Raw genomic sequence first — 24,917 nt, forward strand, 5'->3', positions numbered from 1 at the left:
CCACTTCTTGGGTTCAAGCGATTCTTGTCCCTCAGCATCCAGAGCAGCTGGGATTACAGGCGTGTGCCACCATGCCTGGCTAATTTTTGTATTTTTAGTAGAGGCGGGGTTTCTCCATGTTGCCTAGGCTGGACTCGAACTCCTGGCTTCAAGTGATCCTCCCACCTCAGCCTCCCAAAGTGCTGGGATTACAGGCATGAACCACTGTACCCAGCCAAATGTCATTTTCTTAAACTTGGCTTTATAAATTCTAGAAGCATTTTATTTCTCGATATTGGTTATTGATTACCCAAAAAAAGCATATGAAATGTTCTAAGAAATCTTATTAGTCATGAGGTTGAGTGAAGTTTCTAAAATGTTTTGCCATTTTAATGATTGCAAAACCTGATGTCATTTCGTTGCCCAATTATATCCTGAGTCACTGGGAAAGCTGGATTAGAACCTTAATAATGGTACCTTGTATTTATGTAGTGTTGATAATTTATAGTGCCATTCACAAACATAATCCATCTCATTGGATCCTACAACATTGTGTGACAGGTGGGGCGGTTAATAGCTTCAGTAGTAGATGATGAAATGGACATCTAAAGCAATTAAGACAGTTGTCCAAAGTTACCTGGAGAGTATGTGATACAGCTGGAAGGAGACTCCGGGTCTTCTGAAGCTTCACTCAATCTCTTTCTGCAGTATCACGGCTGATGCTCAGAAAAGTGATCTATTGTAGGTTCAAAGCTGTCACCTGAGCTGGACATTCTGGTGTATCTGTCCTTTTCAATTATTTCGTGATGTTAATGAGCTGGCTAAAGCTGCACACCCTCTGTTTGTCCTATTTGCTGAACACCTGCTCATAAAAACCACTCAATTGGGGAAAAAAATCAGGTCCATATCACTGAGTAGCATGGCAACAAGCAGCATGGGTGGTTGGACTTTGGCATAATTTGGAGCTCTGCAAGGCACCAGCTGTGGGTCATTTTATCCATGACCTAATTATAGTCATAAAATAAGAATGGTAGTTGGACCATAAAAATAATAATCTATTAATATATATTTATGCAAAGAGATAATTCCATTCTGTCAAAGACTCTTTTCTGGACTTTTCAAAATACACAACTAACCTGAGGAAGTTCTGTCTGCTTGCAGTAGACAGTCTAATGGCCTAAGGAAAGGCATGTGATTGGGCAGCCTGAAAATCTACCCATGGTGCATATGCAACACCACACAGGTCTCTGATGTATCTTACTATGTAATTTGAGCTCAGGCAAAAATACCGTAGAACCCAGCATATATTTTCAAAAAAAACCAATCATGATGTCACATCCCCAGAATTACAAATGAACAGCTCTTTTCAGAGTCAGGCATTAGGAATGAGAACATTTTTAGAAAGAACATTTTAATGTTCTAAAGTGATTGGATGTCTACAGAGCAATATGACAATTTTATCTACTTGATTCTCCATTGTATGTGTAGCTTATCTGTATTTGATTTTTTTTTTTTCACCCAGGCTGGAGTGCAATGGCACAATCTCGGCTCATTGCAACCTCCGCCTCCCGGGTTCAAGCGATTCTCCTGCCTCAGCCTCCCGAGTAGCTGAGATTGCAGGCACCTGCCATCATGCCTAGCTAATTTTTGTATTTTTAGTAAAGCCAGGGTTTCACCATGTTGGTCAGGCTGGTCTCGAACTCCTGACCTCGAGTAATCCGCTCGCCTCAGCCTCCCAAAGTGCTGGGATTACAGGCGTGAACCACTACGCCCGGCCTGTATTAGATTTTTTTAAACTACCAAACTGATTTCTGTCATCATTTAAGCTTTTGAGCACCCTTCCTCTTCCATGCAACAAATACATCTCTCTATCCTTCAGCGTATTGACCTAACTAATCTAATTAATGTTTTCCTAAAGAAAAGAAGTTAAATGGGCAATCAAAAATTAATAACACACTCCAAAACATAAAAGGAATATTTATTAGCTGCCATTTAAACTTATTTGAGCCATTTTTCCTCTCTACAAACTATTTAGAAAGTTGATCCTTTTGTTATTTGCTTCCAAGCTTAGTAGTACACATTTCTCTTCTGGTTTAAAGGTTCTCTTTAGAAAATATTGAGATATTTTCCCCATATCAGAATTCTGTTTGCCTCATTTCTTGGTGTATTAGGACATTAGACATTTTCAAAGAGATTTAATAATTCAATTTGTTTGACAAATCTGACCCCTTCTCTATTATCTGGTTTGAAAAGCCCTGAGTGCGTGGCTGTGCCCCATGGAAATCTCTAGGACAAACCGTTTTTGTTTCTCTGTTTATATTTGATCATAGGATTGACTCTGTTGGAGATGTAATGGATATTCGCACTTACTAAGCATTAGCATAACCATATTGACAATAACCAAAGCAGGCAGAGGCCCAAGCATAACTCAGTCTACCAGACAGATTCCTATCCTACATATTCAAGTTGCAATAAAAATGAAAGATCAGGAAATTTGAAGCTATTTTCCTCTTGCCTTTAACCACAGAGCTGCAACACTATGCATTTTTAAGAGTGAAAAACAGCCTCCTGTTCATCACTGTAGTTAAGTATATGTTGTTCTTTCCTCCAGCATCCTAACAGACCTGCATTTTGCTTATCCCTAACAGCAGCAGTGATACCTAGGTGCAACCGGAGCATTTTTACTATTCTCTACCTAAGTGAGAAATTTAACATTTTATGTATAATAAAGGGACCAGATATCCAGGTTTGCCTGGAACACTTCTGATGTATGCCTGTTGTACTGGTGTTATTATTATTATTATTATTATTATTATTATTATTATTTTGAGACAGAGTCCTGCTCTATCACCTGGGTTGGAGTGCAGTGGTGTGATCTTGGCTCACTGCAATCTCTGCCTCCTGGGTTCAAGTAATTCTCCTGCCTCAGCCTCCTGAGTAGCTGGGACTACAGGCCCCCACCACCTCATCTGGCTAATTTTTGTATTTTTAGTAGAGATGGGGTTTTGCCATGTTGGCCAGGCTGCTCTTGAACTCCTGACCTCAGGTGATCCACCTGCCTCAGCCTCCCCTGGTGTAATTATTAATAGCACTCCTTTTATTCTTCAGTGTTCTAGGTTAGGTGACAAATTATTTGATCACATTAACTCAACAGCCAGGTTGAATACTAAGAAGCTCCTTGATTCCTAGTGTTTCATGGGTTCCTCCGTTGTCCCTTGAGGTAGAAACTAGGCACAAAGTGTTCAGCAAATCAGGAGAAGAGCCTGGAATAGGCCTCTGTGTTCTTCTTTCTTGAGTAGCGACATCAGCAAACTGTTGATGAGGAAGAACATGATCACTTAAAACCTAGGCCACTCTGACTGTCAGAATTTGAGAAGAGAAACTCCCTCAGAAGTCATCTGGCCCACACCTTCACTTTTCTAGATTAAGAAATAAGTATAACACTTTGGGAAATGCATACGCCGTTTTACACTAGAAAAGTGCAAGGTTGTTTCATGAGCATAATCTCACTGGATCACAACTGGAGTAAAGAGGCAAGGAAGGACATTCTTAGCCACATTTTACAGAGAAGAGAACTAGGTTTTAAATAAGTTAAATAAAGCAGCCAAAGATATGTGAGTGTGAAGTGGAGGCGTTAGAAATGAAATCCAGCCCTGACTCCATACCCAGTGCCCTTCCTATGACTCCATACCAGTTTAATATTTTCATTCATTAGTGAGGATTTAAAGTGTATTTCCTACATATAATTTATCCATTACAGATACACAAACATTCCCTCTGCAACTAATGCTATATACTCAAAAGTATCTTCTTTCAGAGCCAGGCATAGTGGCTCAGACCTGCAATTTCAATGACTTGGAAGGACCGCTTGAGGCCAGGAGTTCAAGACCAGCCTGGGCAACATGGCAAGGCCCCATCTCTAAAAAAACTAAAAAAAGAACAGACACATTATTTCTGCTTCTCTATCTTCCCACATGCCAAGAGCTCTGGCCAGCAACTAAACTGTTCCTGCCTGACAGCACCACTTGGTGGTTGCGTAGGGAAATGAAAGGCCAAAATCTTTCTATCTCCATTCTGGTGCCTTGGGTAGAAGGATGAGGAGAAGAAAATGCAAAGTAACTCCTGCTTTTTCTTTATTGTTCACAGTTAACAACATTAATCATTTCTCAAACAACCTATTTCTCACACTGATATTTCCATTCTCCTTTGTTCGCTTTCTTTATTTCATCTATGACACAAGTATATAAATATAATCAGTTTGGCCAGGTGTGGTGGCTTACTCCTGTTAATCTCAGCACTTTGGGAGGCCAAGGCGGTTGGATCACCTGAGGTCAGGAGTTCGAGACCAGTCTGGCCAACATGGCAAAACCCCGACTCTACTAAAAATACAAAAATTAGCCGGGTATGGTGGTGGGCACCTGCAGTCCCAGTTACTTAGGAGGCTGAGGCACAAGAATCACTTGAAACCGGGAGGCAGAGGTTGCAGTGAGCCGAGATCGCACCACTGCACTCCAGCCTGGATGACAGAGTGAGACTCCATCTTGAAATTATTAATAATTACACCAGTACAACAGGCGTACATCAGAAGTGTCCCAGGCAAACCTGGATATCTCGTCCCTTTATTATACATAAAATCTTAAATTTCTCACTTAGGTAGAGAATAGTAAAAATGCTCCTGTTGAACCTAGGTATCACTGCTGCTATTAGGGATTAGCAAAATGCAGGTCTGTTAGGATGCTGGAGGAAAGAACAACATATACTTAACTACAGTGATGAACAGGAGGCTGTTTTTCACTCTTAAAAATGCATAGTGTTGCAGCTCTGTGGTTAAAGGTAAGAGGAAACATTTTAGCTTCAAATTTCCTGATCTTTCATTTTTATTGCAACTTGAATATGTAGGATAGGAATCTGTCTGGTAGACTGAGTTATGCTTGGGCCTCTGCCTGCTTTGGTTATTGTCAATATGGTTGTGCTAATGCTTAGTAAGTGTGAATATCCATTACATCTCCAACAGAGTCAGTCCTGTGATCAAATATAAACAGAGAAACAAAAACAGTTTGTCCTAGAGATTTCTATGGGGCACAGCCACGCACTCAGGGCTTTTCAAACTGGATAATAGAGAAGAGGCTAGATTTGTCAAACAAATTGAATTATCAAATCTCTTTGAAAATGTCTAATGTCCTAAAACACCAAGAAATGAGGCAAATAGATTTCTGATATCAGGGGAAAATATCAGTGTTTTCTAAAGAGAACCTTATGCTTTTATGTCAAGATAAAGGAAAGTCATACTTCTTGAAGGGAAGATGAAATTCAATCAACATGCATTTAATAGATATTCACTGAGTAGCTACCAATGTTTCAGTGACAATTCTGGATACCTGGACACGTTGAAGTTGTGCTATAAATCTGTACAGTCCTCAACAGTTCCTTGAAACCCTCTTCAATATCTGCACCAAAACCTCATTTCCCTAAGCAAGATTTTAATTAAAACTGAATTTTCTTAAGTATTTTCTTTTAAATAAATTAGTACATTTCACCAGGATATTTCAATAGGATTATTTTATACTTTTTTCCATTACAGATATATAGCAGTTTAGTATCTATGAAACCTTTGGTGGGTTAGCCTGGGATCTTATCTACACACTTACAATATTCTTTCTCGGGAAAACTTTTTCTGAATTCATAACAATCATCATAGAGTTAGACTAGACCTTTAGAAAAGCAACCTGTTTGCAAAATGGAGATCTCCTATATGGAAATTATGGAAATGGAATTGCTTTCTTTTGTTTGCCCATTTATTTCTATGAAAGTAGACTAAATACTCCACTTATTTCATAGCACATTCAAAGAAGAAGCCTAAGGTTTTATGAGCATCTTTCACTGTTTCCCCAGGTTTCCACATACAAGATTAGAACACGAATTGGGCTATCAATGAAAAGAACTCAGGGCATATGCAGAGTTTTATGTCCAGGGTTGACTAATGATTCATTCACTGCTGGAAGTCATTCACAGACACCCTTTCCTCCAATGGCTTTTCATAATATCTTCCTGTTTTCAGTAAGCGGCTACAGAAAGTCTGGACTACTGAGAGACTTGTTTCAACAATAGTTTCAGGATGATCCTTAATTCTACAAAACTCTGTACCTCTAGGGATTAAGTGGCAGCAATCATCACTGAGCTCCAGCTGGTCTGGTTGAAGCCAGCCTTTCTATTCTATCAGATGCTGTAATGTTTCTTGTTTGTATTCTATATTACTCACATAATACCATCTTTCGATGATGTCTGCATCAATTGAAGAAGAGCGTGTGGGGAAGGAAAGCCACCCTGGCTGGTAGTGCCGGTGGTTTTAACTGAAATCACTGGCTAATCCACTGAGCTGGGGCAGAGCCATGTCTGGTCACCAACACTGAGAAATATGCCCCAGGGAGGGAAGTACTCAGACTGGCCCCAACCCACAGAGAACCAGAGCAGACACAGGGCACTGCCTGTCTTCTGTTCCTCGAGCCCACCTGGCTCTACTGCCCCTTTCACCACAACTTCCCATCAAGGATCTGCTGTCTGCAGAACTGTTCAGTGCAAAGAGGAAAGATGGTGTAGTGATTAAGAGCATGGATGCAGAAGTTAGATTTTCTGGGTTGGATCTCTGCTCTGTCACATAGTAGATTTGTGATTTGGAGGAAGTAATATCCATCTCCTTGGGAAGGGTATATAAGTTTCCACATATATAAAATGAAAATAATAAGAACACATAGTGTTGCTGCTCCTCTGATGATAAAGTGAATGCATGCATCTAAGGCACTTAGACAGGACCTGGCACATAGTAATTATTCAACAAATATGTTGTCACTATTGTTATAATAACAGAGGTGAGGTTTCTGTAGGTGATTCAGCAATAGGAATCAACTCTATGTTATTTGGGGGCACTGAGGATGATATCAAAAGGCTAGAGTGTTATTTTCTCCAATTTTACATTTTGGCTAGTCCTTGTTGAACACAGAGCAGTTTTTTCTGAAGTTATGCCCTAAATCAAGTCATGTCAAATGCCATTGTTTAGGTTCTGTTCAACAGCCATCCAATGAGCACATATTAAGTGCCAGACTCTCCTAATGAACACTGGGGAGATTTAAATGTATAAGAAATGACACATCCCCCATAGAAGTGCATATAATTTACTGGAGAAGACAGGCTTATGAACAAATTATTTCAAAACAATTTCAGCCAGGCATGGTGCCTCATGCCTATAATCCCAGCACTTTGGGAGGCCAAGGCATGAGGACTGTGCTGAGCTCAGGAGTTTGAGACCAGCCTGGGTAACATAGCGAGATCCCATCTCTACTAAAAATAAAGAAAATCAGCTGGGCGTCGGGGTGCTTACGTGTAGTCCCGCCTACTCAGGAGGCTGAGGTGAGAAGATCGCTTGAGCCCTGCAGTTGAGGCTGCAGTGAGCCATGATTGGGCCATTGCATTCCAGCCTGGGTGACAGAGCAAGACCCTGTCTCCAACAAAACAAAACAAAGAATTTCCATTTGGTCATTACTCTCATAGGCCATGACAATCTCAAAAAATTGACTCACCAATTCATAAAATATTTCTTCCTCCTTGTTATCACCTTCCTCACTACTCATCTTCTGTCCTATTTATGCCTCCTCATTAATAGATGAGAGGAGAGGAGGAACTGGGGAGTGGTGGTGAGGAAGGAGCAGAGAAATTATTATTTTAGTGAAAATGCTAACAACTAAGTATAAACCAATGCACAGTGTACAAGTGCATAATGAGAAAACATGCTTAAGATATCACATCCCTCCCTGCCATGCCATTCTTGAGAAGTGCCATGTAGGGATACATGTTATGATAAAGCAAATATACAGCATTGGATTTTTTTTTAAAGGGGTCTAATTTCAACCATTGTGCTTTACCGTTCCAGAAAGATAAGAGATTGTAACCCAGAATAAGTGAAGTTTATAAGCTCTTCTTACTGGTTTGCCATCCAGGGGATACTTTACTGAAAGCCTAGCTCATAGCTATTTAATAGCAATATCAGGCTGGGCATGGTGGCTCACGCCTGTAATCCCAGCAGTTTGGGAGGCTGAGGTGGGTGGATAATTTGAGGCTAGGAATTTGAGACCAGCCTGGCCAACATGGCAAAACACTGTCTCTACTAAAAAAAAAAAAAATTAGCCAGGCATGGTAGCACACGTCTGTAATCCCAGCTACTAGGGAGGCTGAGGCAGGAGAATCGCTTGAACCTGGGAGGTGGAAGTTTTGGTGAGCTGAGATCACGCCTCTGCACTCCAACCTGGGCAATAGTGTGAGACTCCATCTCAAAAAAAAAAAAAAAACAATCTTCCATGCAAGCACTTTACAGTTGAGAGACATGTTCCCTATAATAACATTGTAAGAACTTTACCATAAAGCTGTGAACTAGGCAAAGGTAGACATTATTATATTCCTTCTTTACATAAATGAAATGGAGGCTCAGCAAAGTGACGTTTCAGGTAATTAGTACAGAAGACTTCTCATTATTTGAACTTTTTTCTACATTAATTCCAATTTCATTTTGTTCTTAATTTTGCCATGTTTCTAAAACAGAGTGGTTCCTAAGGCAAGAGGAAAGCCAACCTAGAAAGGAGGACCTGGGAAATAGGAAGCTGGTTTAGCAACTACACAGAGCACCTGCAAAGGCACACATCAGGCAGGGCGCAGTGGCTCACGCCTGTAATCCCAGCACTTTGGGAGGCCGAGGCAGGCGGATCATGAGGTCAGGAGTTCATCACCAGCCTGGCCAACATAGTGAAACCCCGTTTCTACTCAAAATACAAAAAATTAGTCGGGCGTGGTGGCAGGTGCCTGTAATCCTAACTAATCAGGAGTCTGAGGAAGGAGAATTGCTTGAATCTGGGAGGCGGAGGTTGCAGCAAACTGAGATTGTGCCACTGCACATCAGCCTGTGCGACAGTGCGAGACTCTGTCTAAAAAACAAAAAGGCACACATCATATATGCAAAACTGAAAATTTTCAAAAGGCAGCACTTCGTATTTTTAAGAGATGGACTAACTACTGAGATATATACCATCCCGTAGCAGGGCTGAAACATCAAAAACCAAACCTGATGACACCTTGACCTGACAAAACTTGCAGGAATAAGAGGTACCTAGGAGGGTGTGGTCACTGGTGACCAGTGGGAATGGCATGAATTCAAGTATAGCTGTCCTCTCAGTCTTCCTGCCTCATCAAGTCAAGTGCAGCGTGTTCTAGGCGAACAGCATGCTTGCTTGTCCTGATAGCAAGTGGTTCTGCTTGTACCTGTAATTGTTACATTGGGTCAAAAGTTAAGAGCTCAGACTTTACAGAACAAAGGAACAACCTGCCCAAATCATCTGCATTTCAATTTACTCTTGTGAAAAATGGAATCAGAACAAAACTTGAAAGGAGAGATTCCATTATCTTTATTGCCTAATGTCAAGTAGACATTAGGGCTTTTTAAAGAGATGCATGGAAGTCTGAAAGAATGTCACCCCAGTAGCCAAGTAATGAAGCAGGAAAAGGTTGAAAATGGCCTATATCCCACAGTGGGAAAGAAAAGACAGGCTGCCTCCAGCCCCAACTCTTAACTAAATGGACACAGGATGATTAAGTTAGAGCTTAAGGATTCAAATAGGTGATTTGGTGATATCTTAGAACCTCTGACATCAATAGAGCATAAGAAAGATATATTTGGGGGCCAGGCACAGTGGCTCATGCCTGTAATCCCAGCACTTTGGGAGGCGGAGGCGGGCAGATCACTTGAGGTTAGGAGTTCCAGATCAGCCTGGCCAACATGGCAAAACCCCGTCTCTACTAAAAATACAAAAATTAGCAAGGTGTGGTGGTGTGCACTTGTAATCCCAGCTGGGGAGGCTGAAGTAGGAGAATCGCTTGAACCCGGGGGGCGGAGGTTGCAGTGAGCCAAGATCACACCACTGCACTCCAGCCGGAGCAACAGAATGAGACTCCGTCAAAAAAAAAAAAAGAAAGAAAGAAAAAAAATAATACATTTGGACGAATGAATCAATCTTGATGCTCATGAAATCAAGAGCCTTTACTGCTATAGCCAGAATAAAAGGTAGAATTCTGAGTCTTCCTCTGATGCTGTAGACAATTTAACTCTTTTTAAAAAACCTCAAAATAGAACTAACTCCATTCTGATTTCTAAGAGAGAATTGTGAGAGAAATGAAAATAACTAATATCAAACTGCTTTTGAACTGGCACTTAGCTGTTTAAACATGTAAGCACATTATCTGAGTTTACGTGGATATCCTATTTTAAACCCACAGCCTAACAGCTTTCTGTCCATCTTTCTTTTACACTTTCTTTTCATTTTTCTTTTTTATACTTTCCATCTCTCCCTTATTTCTTCTTCTTTAATTGGTCATTTTCAATCTATCTCTGTGGTTTTCATTTGGAGACTTTGATATTTACTTTTGTGGGAGGGACCAATAATTAATAAGGCTAACATATTTTAAAGCGCAAAATCAAATCCTGACTCCCAGGAGTTCTGTAGAGGAGAAAATGGTAACATTTTTAGCATGATACAGACAAAGGGTCTTAGTAATTAGTTTTCCATACATTATATTTGTATTGTTCTTGGTGACCAATGGAAATAACTGGGCTAGCCTGGAAACAGAGTCCATAACTCTCACAAAATAACTCAACTCTCCTTTTGGGCTGCAACAGGAAATATTTTTACACAGTAAACAGTAAACATGTGGAAACTTTTAGCCCCAAGATGTCATGCAGGCTGAAAACATAAATAGCTTCAAGAAGGCTTAGATACTATTCATGGATAAAAAGAACATACAACAACTTTGGCAAAAATTAGGTTTGACCGTACAAGTGTCGATGAGGATTTGGAGCAAAGGAAATGCTATACACTGGTGGTAAGGGGGGTAGTTTTGTTCAACAACTTTAAAATACAAGTTGACGTTATATTGTAAAGCTAAACAGCACACACTCTATAAACCAGGAGTTCTACCCCTACTGTATACCCTAGAGAAATCCTCATAGAGAGGCTGCAGAAGGCATATACAAGAGTGTTCAGAGAGGCAATGTTCAAACAGAAAAAAATCTGGAAACAACCTAGATATCCACCAGTAGGAAAAGACATCTACTACATAAATTGTATGTTCACAAAATAAAAACAGCATTGAATATGAATGAACTTCTCTATATGCAGAATGTGGATTTGTTTTGGAAACACTGTTGAGTGACAAAAGCAATTTACAGAAAAATTATATATGGTATGACACCATTTTTAAACAATTCAAAAGCAAAACTAAAAAAAAAGTTCTTTTAGGGATCCATACATATGTGATAGAACTAATTTAAAAAGCAGTGGCTGGACGCAGTGGCTCATACCTGTAATCCCAGCTGCTCAGGAGACTGAGGCCTAAGGATCACTCGAGCCCAGGAGTTACAGTGAGCTATGATCGCACCACTGCACTCCAACCTGCAGGTGACAGTGAGACCCTGCCTCTAAAAAATTGAAATAAAATGAAAAGCAAAGGAATGATTAACACAAAATTCAGAATTGTGTTTTTTTTCTGGGGGCAGGTCAGCAAGGGGATGGGACTCCGGGAGAAAAACAGGTAGCTTCCATGGTCTTGGTAATGCTTTAATTCTTAAATTGAGCGGGGTTCACCAGTGTTTATTTAATTTATGCTTCATAACTTGCATGTACATTACATATATCTATTTGATACCTAATCATGTTTGCATGAAAAATGAAAATATTTACTTCCCTAATCTTCTAAATAGTCTTGGAGAACAACTCTCATACTTTTCCAAAAATGTTATTTGATACCAATAATCAAATAAAACTTTGAGCAAGGTGAACAACTGGTCCGATTGAGGACATTGTTACATAGAGGAAAAAAAAATTTTTTTTCAAATCCCGAAGTCATAAATGCTTATTATAGAAAATTTGAAAAAGCAGAAAAATATAAAGAAGAAAATGTTTTAGATTGTGCAAATCCATAGTTGCACAATCTAGATATAACCACTGTTAACATTTTGTGGTATTTCTCTCCAGTTTTTTTAAATATATAAAGTTGAAATCAATATAACATTTTAAAATGCATTTTCCTATTTAGATTTGGGATCTTGTTCCCGTAAAGGTAGCAATGATGCTATGTATTTGGGATGTATTCAGAGTAATGTTTGGTTCTAAGTTCTATTAAATATGTTTTGTACATAAATAGTAACTTAAATTTTAGCATTTTTCTCATTGGGAAATTTAAGGAATTAGAGGAGAACAGTAATACTTAAGACTGCCAAATCTTTTCCATTGTGACTTTTGGCATCCAAGTCATTTACTTAAAATGTGTGTGATGAACTGGAAGGAGTTTTCCTTTCAATGATTTGCTTTCTTAAACTCTGATCTCAACACAAGAATGCATTTTTTCTGAAAAGTTTTTAAAAGGGTTTTATTTCATTTCTGAACTTTTGAAAGCATTGGAGAATATCTGTTTTCTTTTGCTAATTTACAATTTTAAAGGCATTTTCCCCATTTCTGACCACATATACAAAAGATTAATAGCATTAGGTTTAAATTAGTCATTCTAATATCTACTTCTAAAAGCTTATTCCTTTAAAATGACTTCAACCTACCATCTACTTAAATGTTAAGATGATATACAGCATTAGAGCAGGTATACGGCATAAGAATATTTAGAATTGATTTTAATGATTAAATTGCAAATCTTTTTAAGAGCTGAAATACTTTTTGTGTCTCTCTTGTGCTAGGTTTCTAAAATGCAGTTCTGGTTCAAGAGGTCTATGGTGGGCTTAGACATTTCCACAGGTAATTCTGAAGCCCATCCAGGCTTGAGAAGCACTGCTGTTAGCTTAAGGATACCAATCTCCAAGTTTATACTTAAAAGAACAATTCTCTCTCTCTCTCTCCTTCCAGCTCTTGTGCTAGCCTGGAGAGGCAGATGAATACTCGACTTCTGTTTTTCAATTTCTGGGGCGCCTTGACAGCTTGGGCGATGCCCCCTTCTACCGCCTTCAGAGTAACTGAATAAGTGACGAAGGGGAAGACCCCATCCCCTTCCAAAGACCCACCACTTCTCTTGCGGAAGTGGCCACCCATCATTTTCCTCACTTAGGAAAATACAAAATGTTTCAAGAGCCCATTGCTTCCAGGAAGTTCACAGTGAACATAAAAGAAGTATAGGCTAAAGAATAATCCACCGGCTTGTTTCCCTTTTGGCCAGCTCACCACAGGACTCTGGGTTTATTTGGAGAATCTGCCATTGATAACCTTTTGTTCTTGGTTTTATATTAGTGCTATTACAAAGAGGTCAGAATGACTGGGAGAGGGAGGATAAGATGACAAATGTGAGCCCAAAGCAATTTTTTGGTTACTACAGAGGTAACCAAAGATTCCCAGTTGATAGTGCTTTTTGTGAGCTAGTTTATAAAAGTAGATATTTTTAAAATAAATGATTACAGGATTAGGGGACAAAAGTAGAACCATTGGGTTGACCCAACTGTCTACCCCAAGCATTGGAATTAATTTAGAAAAAAGCCAGCAGATTGCATTTAACATCTTGAAAAAGCTTATGCAATGTCTTCCCAAAACCACAGAGGAAAAATATAACCACAGGACAAATTACTCCTTGAATGTCTGATGAGATATGAACAGCCACAACAATAAAACTTGTGCTAAGATTAATGTCTGAGTAGCTTTAAAGTATTTTTAGTTCTTTTAATCTGAAATTGTTTAGACTATCTTCAGAGAAACTTCTCAACTGTTTTCTTACTGGAAATAGTTGAAAAGCTTTATAAGGCCAAGGTTACCCAGGCAGTTTGATTTATATCTTCTTTAAGAGAGACAGAGTGAGAGAAGAAACGAAGTAACAGCAAACATTTGTCAAGCAAAGGGCTGAGAGCTTTGCAGAGAAATAACAGATACATTTGACTATAGAGATCTTCCACCTTCGTTTCTAGAAATCAGGTTTGCTTGGTGTACCTTGGAGAAGTAGGCGCTTTCAAATAGTCCTCCCACAAGTCTCAGCAGCCAACCAAAGCCAATGGTTCTCAGCCAACTAACCCAAGGAGTTCTTTAAAGTTAACCAGGACCTCTCCACAAAATCTCATACAAACTCCTGTAACAAGAAGCCACAGAAATCTCATAAAATAAAATGCAGTAAATTAAATGTAAGACCAGTAGCAGCCCTTGAATGTTATAACAGGAATTAAATAACCAAAAAAGAGGGGAAAGTATAAGCAGAACAGTCAGTTCAGAAATTAATATTTCTGAAGGACTGAGGATTCTACAAAGAAAAAGCCAAAATTTTCATGGAAGAGCCGGCACAACTATGTTACACAAAATTAGCTGGAACCTTCCTAAGGCAAGAAGTAAAATCAGAGGCAGCTGTCTCCCAGCCGTTGTTTTCTTTCAAGCAAAGCAAGCAGTGGTGGGTGGTTCCCGTGGGCAACTTTGGCTAGAATTGGTGTCCTACTAGGACAGTCTATGCCCATTCAAAATGGCAATGAGCTCCTCCCTGCATTATGACTACTGCCCTCCTGATTTTTCCTACCAGACTGATGACAGACTGCCCCACTGAGAAGGGTCTAGCGGAGCACAGGTCACCAGCTGGGCAACATTCAGAAAGTTAGTCTTCCTATGCTCATTTTCCTGGGCTGTTACAGAAGAAGACTGGAAGAGGTAATTTCCAAGGTTCTTCCCAGCTCTGAAGTTGTGTGTCAAAGGTACGGGCAATGGGTGCACACAGAAAAGGAAGTGTTTCTGACCTGGTATGACCCTCTCCTGCCTAGCACCGTGACAGGAATCAGTGCTATGATTTTTAGGTGGGAAAGCACAGAATCCCCTAAATACATGGGATTTCATGGTGGCTTGGCAAGTGACTTGAGCCAGACTCTCACAGTAGAATGACTTCCCGTTGTGCCTGAAAGCCCCTTCAAAGTGACCCAAAGGAGAGGTAAAGACATTTATTTAGAAAGTAGAAGATGCAGGTCACAGTGGAGAAGGTTATAACAGCATTGGGTACATTCTGCCGGGACATCAGTGAAGTGTGGCTCATCCCAGGCACAAACCACATCACAACCTACTCAGGATTGTGCTGGATGATTTTGCAATTGTTTGTTAAAACAACAAACCAACGTGATTCCCACACTTGCCCTTGTCTTTTACTGTCAGCGACAGTCAAGTCCTGACAGGTGTGCCAAACCCACAGCCAAGGATATCTTGAAGACTCCAACTTTCTATACCTTCATGCATCTTAAATTAGCAGGAGGAGGTGGATGGGGTTACATGTGCCAATTTTTAAAATTTTTAAGTTTTTGGTCCCAATTCAGAGACTTCGTAGGTATGGAGAGAACCCAGCAGGAAGTCACGTTGCTTCAAATTTGCTAGAGTAATGGTTGGCTCTAAAGTAAGGAGATACAAGAGATCTTGAAGCTTGTGATGGGCCCATTTTCCTGACTTTATAGTAAATTTTAGTACAATCACAGGGAAGTCTGAAATTTTAAAAGACAGCTGACTGAATCCTCCTCAGTTGGATTTTGGCTCCATCTTGCAAGTCCTCCCCTCAGGGAGCACACAGTGAGGCAGGCTCTTTGCCGTAAATTGTGGAATAGTGGCCTGGTGACTGCAGGCCGGGGACTCACTAAAGCATACTTAGAAAGAGCGGGGGCGAAGGGTTGAAGGAGGAGGTTGCAGAGCGGCAGAGTGGCACATGCAAGCCCACAGGTGGAAGTTTCTCCCGTGTCTCAATCCCCCGCCTTAAATCACTTCTCTGCGGACCTATCTCCATCTCTGTAAAATGGAAAGACATTAAAAGCACCGCCTCCGTCTCCCCAACTTTGAGAAGTAACTTGTCTTGCGGGGAACTTTTTTGGAGGAAGGGTGGGGTGTGCAGCCCTGCCTGGAGAGGGCCCTAAAGCGCCAACCCACTGCAGAGACAGAAGGCCGCCTACCGGGGAGGCCGGCTAGCCGCGGACTCGGGCGAACCCACCCTCGCGATCTGTCAAGTCTGTCCCCAGGGGAGGTCCCCCTTTCGGGAGGAAGTTTTTAAGGGGATTTCTCAAAATCACCCCCGCGCTTCCTTCACTCCTTCCTTAGAGCCGGAGGTCGGTGAGGGCCCGCGGAGTCATCTATCTCGCCCCCGTCGCAGGCAGGGATCCAGTTCCTGCAAGGGGTCCTGGGGGGCGCGGGAGGCGCAGGACGCTAGGCTCTGCCGTCAGCCCGCAACAACGCTCCGTCCGGGGAGGGAGGCCCGGGTGGGGGGCAGCCGTAAGCCCCCGCTCAGCCTGCAGCCACCAGGGACTTGCGCGGCCGTGGCACCGCTGGAGGGGGCGGCCTGGGGCTGGGGCTGCCCGGCGGCGCCGCGACCGCATTCCTTCGCTGCGTCCCGCCCGCCCCACGCCTCGCTCACCGCCGCCGCTTCTCCCTGCCCCGCAGCGCGCAGGGACCATGTCGGCGGAGACCGCGAGCGGCCCCACGGAGGACCAGGTGGAAATCCTGGAGTACAACTTCAACAAGGTCGACAAGCACCCGGATTCCACCACGCTGTGCCTCATCGCGGCCGAGGCCGGCCTTTCCGAGGAGGAGACCCAGGTGCGTCCCCACACGCGCCTAGCGCGCCCCGACCCCTGCCTGGGCTGAGCCTTCTCGCGGCTGGGCGGTCCTGTTCGTTCGCGCCTCCCGCCGGGCTGCCCTCCCCACGATCTCCCATCGCTTCTGCCCGCATCCCAGGGGCCCAGACCCTGCATGGCTCCCGCCGCCGCCTCCCCGCTTCCCCGCTCCCATGGGCGCCCGGTCTCCACGCCACCCCCATCCAGCCGTGGTTCCCCGGGAGCTGCGCAGAAACCCCTCGGTCACCAGTCCTTGCCTTTCCACTCTCCCCGGCAGCCCGGGATACACGCTTTCTCCCTCTGCGAGTTGGGAGCAGCGTCTCTCGCCTGTCCCTGTCTCGCCTTCCCGGCTCTGTCCCCTCTGGTCTGTCTGCGAAACCTTCGGGAAGATCTATTCTAGGCGGGAATGTCAGAGCTGGAAGGCGCCCCAGAGACCAGCTAGCCATAAATTCAGTCCACCGGTTTGGCGAACCAGGAGGCTGAGGCCGGGAGGGAGGGCGCTGTCAGGATGGCAGGAGCCGTGAAGCATGCTCTCTCCACCACATCACACTGCAGCGTCCCCCGAGCTGCAGAACTCACGCTGCACGAAGCCAGGGAGATTTGGTTCCGATTTTTAAAAAAATTCCCCGGCTCTAAGATTTAGAGATTTTTCCTGGCGTTTTATAAGACGGTAGATAGCTGACATTTCAGCTGACGGGAGCGGCAGCCCATGTCCCCCTAAGTGCATTCATTGACTTATCTATTTTTTAAATGCTCCTGTATTATCCTGAAAAATGCCAGGTAAAGAATGCAACACGGCCTGTGGTTGTTAACCACAGGTGCAATGTTGGACCCTTTAGCTGACTTTTAAAACCCTGTCTAAACTCCGACTTCTCTTTTCCCTTTGGTCATGGAAAGACAATCCTTTTGCATGATAGACTACTTGGAACTGATCTAGCATCTCTCCTGTGGGTCCCCAAAGCACTTCACACTTCTAACCTCAACTATAAAGCAGAGACATTCTTATTTTTCCTATTTTATATACCAGAGCATCAGGCACTTGTCCTGTCACCATGAGCCATGCTCAGTTGAGGTTTAGAAGCTTGTAATGGATCCAGTAGATCCAAGGACCAAGACCCTGGACCCCAAGTCCAATATTATTTTTACTAATTAAGCCAGAGGCACTCTTTGGAGAGCTTGTCCATAGATGATCCTGTCATTTACAGGTCAAATAGAAAGGCAAACATATCTATTTTTAGCAAATGGAACAGCTGTCTGGCCAACCAGAACCAGAACTTAAAGGAAGGTGATTTACTGTAACCCAAGTCTAACAGCTCATGTTTCTTGGCATCCCCTGAGAAGGCAGCCTGCTGAAATTTTATCATTTGAAATCCCACGCTATGCTTAGAAAAGAGGAGTGATCATGGAGACAACTTATCTTTTAAAAACAAGGCTGTGAAATATTGTGGGCACAGCACCAACAAGAGGTCCAACCCCTTCTCGGCCTCTGATTGTGCCTGGCAAATTGCCATCAGTCACCTTACCTATAAAGCAGCATAATTACATTGACCTTTGTAATGGCTAATACTTGCCAGGCATTTTTCCAGGCACTGTCCAAGTAGTACATCATTTATTTGTCACAACAATGCTGTGAGGGTAGATACTATTAGCCCACTTGTCCAGATAAGGCAACTGAGGCACAGAAAGATTAAATATACTTGCCCAAGACAGCAGCCAGAAGGCAGCAGGACCAGGATTTGAACCCTGGAAGCCCAGACTCTTAACCACCATGCTATGCTCTCTCTACAGAGGAGGCATAGAAATCACTAGATGAGCAGGAGGAGACAACTGACAACTCGCTTGGTGCTGTCTTTCCTCTGCATTAGGCAACAGTCCTCCCAGGCTATATTCAACCTTTCCTCAAGATTCACATGATATTAGAGAATTGAAATAAAATCTGGTTAGGGGTAGGAAGAAGAAAAGGGCACCTGCTTTTTTTCTGTGACTGAGGTCAGCCAATTCAGACCTCTGCATAGCAGGTTCTTCTGCACCTCTCAGGCAGTCCTCCCATTTCCCCCCTTCTGCCATTCTCAAATAAACAAGTGGTAGACCCAGCCCCAAAATGAGTGGATGTGGGGTGAGTCAGCCTCTTAGCAGGGCCCCTGGCTTCCTCTTCCTGCCACAGGACCAACACCTTCTTCCTCCCTACGGCTACCACAGCTTGGCTTGCCCCTCTGTCTTCCTGCCTTGACCTGCAGGAAAGCATCTGGAACCCCAGAGCTTAGAGACAGGCAGCACTTAGCAAGCTCAGAGAAAGAGACTTCCTAGGAACCACAGGCTGTCTGCTTGCCCTTACTGGATTGGGTGTCATCTTTCAATTTCCCATTCTTTCCCCTCTCACCCCACTACCCCCATGGGTACTGGTGAATGAGAATGATTTCTTCTTTCATCTTCTCAAACAACATTTATATTTTTAAAGAGTATCTCCTATGAAAAAAGAAAGTGTCTGGCTGGGCACAGTAGCTCACACCTGTGATCCCAGCACTTTGAGAGGCTGAGGCAGGAAGATTGCTTGAGGCTAGGAGTTTCAGACCAGCCTGGGCAACATGGCAAGACGCTGCCCATCTCTACAAAAAATAAAAAAGTAAAAAAATCAAACAGGTGTGCTGGTGCATGCCTGTAGTCCCAGCTACTCTGAAGGCTAAGGCAAGAGAATCCCTTGAGCCCAGAAGTTCAAGGCTGCAGTGAGCTATGATCATGCCACTGCACCACCTAGCCTGGGTGACAGAGGGAGAACCTGTCTCAAAATAAGTAAGTAAATAAAAATAAAAATATTAAATATTTAAAAATATTACAAAAAGAAAGTGTCTTCTGGAGACATATGCCCAATGATGAACTTTCCGTCATTAAAATTATTTTTGTTTATAGCAGGTCTTGAGGACCCTTTAAATAACTCCATGGAAGCTAGGGCCTGCTGGGCCTACATATAAGTAATGTCTGGTATTGACACTTCCCCAGTTTCTTTTTCTTTCTTTCTTTCTTTTTTTTTCTCTTTTGGAGAGAGTGTCTCACTCTGTCATTCAGGCTGGAGTACAGTGGCACGACTATGGCTCACCTCATCCTTGGCCTCCCAGCCTCAGGCAATCCTTCTACCTCAGCCTCCCAAGTAGCTGGGATATAGGCATGTACTACCACCACATCTGGCTAATTTTTAAGCTAATTTTTAAATTGTTTGTAGAGATGGGGGTCTCACTATGTTGCCTGACCTGGTTTTGAACTCTTGGTCTCAAGCAATCCTCTTGCCTTGGCCTCCCAAAGTGCTGAGATTACAAGCATGAGCCATCGCAGCCAGCCTCCCCTATCTCTGTTCTTACTAGTGTTGCTCCTTTCCATGGGAAAGGGTCACTAAAGCCAAACTAACATTTGTTTCATATGCCTGAGTCCTCATCCCACCCCAACACCACCCACCTCCAGAAATGGAATCATATTCTTAACTTCCCTAGAACAAGTAATACTTCAGTACAACAAAAAGAAGCCTGAGCTGCCCAGTGCTCTTGCAAGATAGTTACCAGAACTGATTCACAGGGCTGATACTTGGGGCAGGGACAAGCGGGACTAAGAAGTTGAAACATTCTCTGTCTTGGGAGATTTGCTGACCTCTTTATAACTGTCCCACTTCAGGACAAAATTCTCTGTGGGGGTGGAGGTGGCACCCATAAGAACTCAAAGTAAAGTGAAGGGTGCTGTAATTGAAATAACTTTCTAAGTTGCATTTACTGGGATGTTAGAATGGGTTTTTCTCAATACAGTAATCTAAATATCTCCTAGATTTAAATTAGATGAAAACTTACAGAATCCCAGCCCTATGTCTTTTATTTTGAAGTCAGTTTTAGAAGAGGCTGGGAAATCTCCTTCCTCAGCCCCCTGGGAGGTTGGGATGATCTGGTGTTTTCTATTATTTCAAACACACACACACACACACACACACACACACACACACACACACACACACAAACTCTCTCTCTCTCTCTCTTTCTCTCTCTCCCTTTCTCTTCAATTCAAGCACAGTGTAACTGGAATTGGTTCTTAGGGAGGTCTCCAAGTATTTTTATCTCCTCTTGATGTCCTGAGCTTGTTCCCAGAACCCAGTGGTTTTAGTCACTGGATGTTTTATCGGTGGAATAAAGACCTCTAAAGGTCTCTTCCTGAAAAGAATGAAATGTTAGTTACTAGAGAAAAGGACAGGAACAATGTTCCTTTGCCCCAGCCCCTTCCCATCACAGTGTCTAATTATCATCTGTTTATTCAGAGTAAATAAATCTCCATCAATGGGCAAGGGTAATGAGGGCATTCATTTATAAGCAAGCAAGGGATGAATGTCTTTCCCAGTGGATGACTGAAACAAAGAAGAGAAGGATAAAGCCAGGTGGAAAATTAGCACTGATGTGCGTGAGATTGATAAGATACAGCTCTAAAGGGAAAAAAGCAAGCAAGGTATTTAATGATTTCTGTTGGATTGCAACTGGTTTTGCTAAATTATTATATATATACTTGATTTAAAATATGCATCTTCAAAAAATAGTTGAGCTTTTCTTGACCTCCTCCCATCCCCCAGTGTTAGGGCTCAGTTTGTTAAGCATTTGGGTACCAACTCACAAAACCACAAATGTGGTCCCTGCTGAAGTTATTTTCAGTAACAGTCCATCAATATTCTGCTTCATTACATAGTGTAAAGATGTGGGTGGCTCTTTTAAATGAGACCGGCTCAACCATTTTGTCTTAAATGAAATCTGATAGAAAGTGAGATTTTCCTCCTCCAGATTTTAATTAGTCAGTCTTTACAATGCTGCCATTTATTCAGCTGTAGTAACTGGAAATCCTATTTAATCACACCTTGCATCCTTGAAACCCCCCCCCCCCCCAGAGCTACCTCATTAATGAAACTGGAACCTTGCTGCTCTCATACCAGAATCCAGAGTTAACTAAACACACGCACACAGGTTACAGAAGAAAATGGGCCCACCCTTAGCAGTAGAATTTCTATTGAAGCTGCCAAAGTTACATGAATTCTCTCTTCTCATGAAGGGTAATGATTTGATCTCCAGGAGCAAAATATGGCACCCAGAAAGTAGCCCCCAAAGAGAAGTCTACCCCCATGATAGTCTGCTGTGCTTGGCTTTAGATTACTTTTCTCTACTGCCGCCCTAGTGTAAAGGTATGTAAGATCTTGACAACTGTGTAAAGGATTTCAGTGTGTAAACTCTGCTGTACAGGTGGGTGAGGTGCAGGTGTGTTCCCATGCTATTCAGCCTGCTTAGCATTGATGTGGAGCCCAAAGCAGTCCTGCAGAGCCTTACCCCCATTCAAGCTCAACAGCCTCTCCTCTAGGCCTTGCTCCTTCTCCCCCTGTGATTCTCACACTTTCTTCTGATCTTGGGCTTATATACTGAATTCCCTTTCAGCTTCCTAGAGCCCATCCTGTTCATTCTGAGTATCTGTATAGGCATCAAGCCATGCTATGTGGGGAGCCCTCTAGAGGTTTCTCACCATCCCATCTCCATCAGCACATCCCAGATCTGGCATCTCACAGCTGTGCTCTTTCTGCTTCCTTCCTGTTCCTCGTCCCCTTACCCCTAGAACAGGTGAATTATAGAAATACCAGAAGCGACAGTAGAAACCCCCTAAGCTTACGTTTTTATTTACAGATGATTGGTGCTCTATTTTTAGGGACTTCCTCAAGTTCTCATAGCCAATTAGTTACTCTAGAGCTTCCTGTTGGCAGAGCCCAGGGCTGCAGAGCCCTGGGTGGTCACCTACCACACAGCCTGCCTACACACCAGTGACACACAAATACTGTCCTTCTCAATGTACCCCATGACATGTGAATGGTTGGGAAGCACAGGAGAACAGAGCTTGGGGGAGGTGCTGACTTCCCATAGAGCTCTGTCCTCATCCTCTCCAATGTAGGTCAATGCTTGCTCATCTGTTTCCTCACTAGTCTCTCTTCAAAGTTGTTTTGCTTTGTTTTTTATTCCCAGTTTCCTCTTGATCAACCTGGTCCAGACCCTGGCCCTATCCCCAGCATGGTTCTCCTGTTCTCCTCTTTGGGGAGCTCTGTACCACCCCGGTTAGCAAGATAAAGGCAGCCACTGATTTCTCAAGGGTATACCACACTGCCTTACAACATATAGGCATGTTCTAGGCCTCATATGATACCGTGTCTAGAAACATCCCATCTGGGGCCTTCTGTACATCCATGGTCACTTCTGTAAGGTGTGAATATTTGAGTCATACGGAGCTGAGAGATTCTGAGTAAAGTGGTAGGCCCACTTTAGCTTCTCTCACTGCTCAGTGGCCCTGGAGCAGGATAGATTGGGCTGGCCTACTCCATGCATCCCCAAGGAGTGCTCTGAGGTTGTGCAGTGCTCAGTTACCTATTAATCTTATTCAACAAATTCTTACTAACTGCTACCAATGAGGAAGGCCTTTGGTGAGCTGAGCATACATTGATGAAATACAGCAGCCATAGAGATCTATCTGGGGCATTAAGGAGATGCTTTAACTTCTTTTATTTATTCAGCAAATATTGATTAATTTCTAACTCTTAAACCTTTGTACTAGTGGCTAAGGATGCAATGGTAATAGGATGAATACAGTCTCTGCTTTCATGGATCTTACATTCTAGAAGGGAATATAGATTTAAAACAAGTGAATACACAAGTAAATCATGACAGATGCTAAAAGTTCTGTGAAAGTAACAAAATACTAAATTGGGAAGTAAGGAGATGAGTGGGAAACCCACTTTAGATAGAGTGATCAGGGAAGGCTTCATTGAGAAGGTCCTGTTTAAGCTGAGATGTGAGGATGACAGGGAGATCATCAGATAAAGAATAAAGAGAGAATATTCTAAACATAGGAAATAGCACGTGCAAAGGTCCTGAGGCAGGAAAGTTTAGTGTCACAGTGAGAACCATCCCTATGGAAACATTCCCTGATTCTCTCCTTTCCACTTGTGCCACAGAGGCTACCTTTTAGAAAGGGAACAGGCATTTCAGTTTTTCTGTATGTGACAAATGTTTTTTCTCATTTCTCTCTTCCAGAAATGGTTTAAGCAGCGCCTGGCAAAGTGGCGGCGCTCAGAAGGCCTGCCCTCAGAGTGCAGATCCGTCACAGACTAAGGAGATGGCAGGCATTGACAGCTTCACTCCATGAAGACCATCTCTGTTTCTCTCCTCTGCTTAACCAAGCTGTTGTGGTTTTTCAGCATAGTGTTGTATGTTCCATTGCTAGCTGTCCTGCTGTTTAACACAGTGTTGTATTTTTTTTCTAAATGTACATAATTAGAAAAGAAAATAACAATAGGAAGCTATGTGTATCTTCTGTGTAAAGCAGTGGCTTCACTGGAAAAATGGTGAGGCTAGCATTTCCCTTTGAGTCATGATGACAGATGGTGTGAAAACCATCTAAGTTTGCTTTTGACCATCACCTCCCAGTAGCAATTTGCTTTCATAATCCATTTAGCAATCCAGGCCTCTGTTGAAAAGATAATATGAGGGAGAAGGGAACACATTTCCTTCTGAACTTACTTCCCTAAGTCACTTTCCTTATGTATCATCTAATACAATGATGGTTGAGTGAAAATACAGAAGGGGTGTTTGAGTATTCAGATTTCATAAAACACTTCCTTGGAATATAGCTGCATTAACTTGGAAAGAAGCCTGTTGGGCCAGAAGACAGAAACTCCAACTGGCAAAAAAGCAAGCATCTAAGAAAAAAAACCACCAAAGTTCTTGAATTTACTATATTTAAATGCATTGGTTAAGTTTATTTTGCTAAATAAAGTGAACTGCTTTTTGTCTCTAAAATGATATTCTAAATAAAACCTTAACTTTTTGTTGAAGATGCACTGAGTGAGTTCTCTGCAGGTTTTTAACGAAATAAGAAACATATCAAAGAGAAACAAAATAATAGCTCCTATGTGGTAGGAGCTGACTGACCAGGAGAGCTGCCATTTTCTAAATCCTTGCTACTCAAAGTGTGTTCCAGGACCAGCCTCATCAGCATTAGCTTCAACCTGGTGAGAAATGCAGAATCTCAAACCCCGTTCCAGACGCAGTGAATCAGAACCTGCATTTTTAAGAAGGCCCTCAAGCGGTTTATATGCACGTGGAAGTTGGAGCAGCACTGTTCTAACAAACTCTACACTCAATTTGCATTCATTTACTATCATAGCACACTAGATGTCTGCTATGGCCTGAATGTGTCCCGTCCCCCCCGCCCACACCCCGGCCCCCATCAAAATTCATATGTTGAAACTTAA

At 42.6% G+C, this 24,917-nt stretch overlaps 1 protein-coding gene across 5 annotated transcripts in view; it reads left to right on the top strand.

Moving 5' to 3' along the window:
* Window positions 1-24,497, top strand: part of HOPX (HOP homeobox) — a 33,784-nt gene extending 9,287 nt beyond the window's left edge. For 2 of the 5 annotated variants that reach the window (XM_004038701.5, XM_004038697.5), the window contains exons 2-3: window positions 16,446-16,601; window positions 23,698-24,497. In XM_004038701.5, coding sequence (XP_004038749.1) covers window positions 16,446-16,601; window positions 23,698-23,775 — 234 coding nt within the window. In that variant the 3' untranslated portion in view covers window positions 23,776-24,497. Of the gene's footprint in view, window positions 1-14,565; window positions 14,735-15,940; window positions 16,115-16,445; window positions 16,602-23,697 lie in introns of those variants that run through there. The other 3 variants (XM_004038699.5, XM_055385031.1, XM_004038698.4) reach the window with 3 other exon arrangements.
* The last annotated feature ends 420 nt before the right edge of the window (window positions 24,498-24,917 follow it).

Source organism: Gorilla gorilla, chromosome 3, assembly GCF_029281585.2.
Source record: "Gorilla gorilla gorilla isolate KB3781 chromosome 3, NHGRI_mGorGor1-v2.1_pri, whole genome shotgun sequence".
Taxonomy (NCBI): domain Eukaryota; kingdom Metazoa; phylum Chordata; class Mammalia; order Primates; family Hominidae; genus Gorilla; species Gorilla gorilla.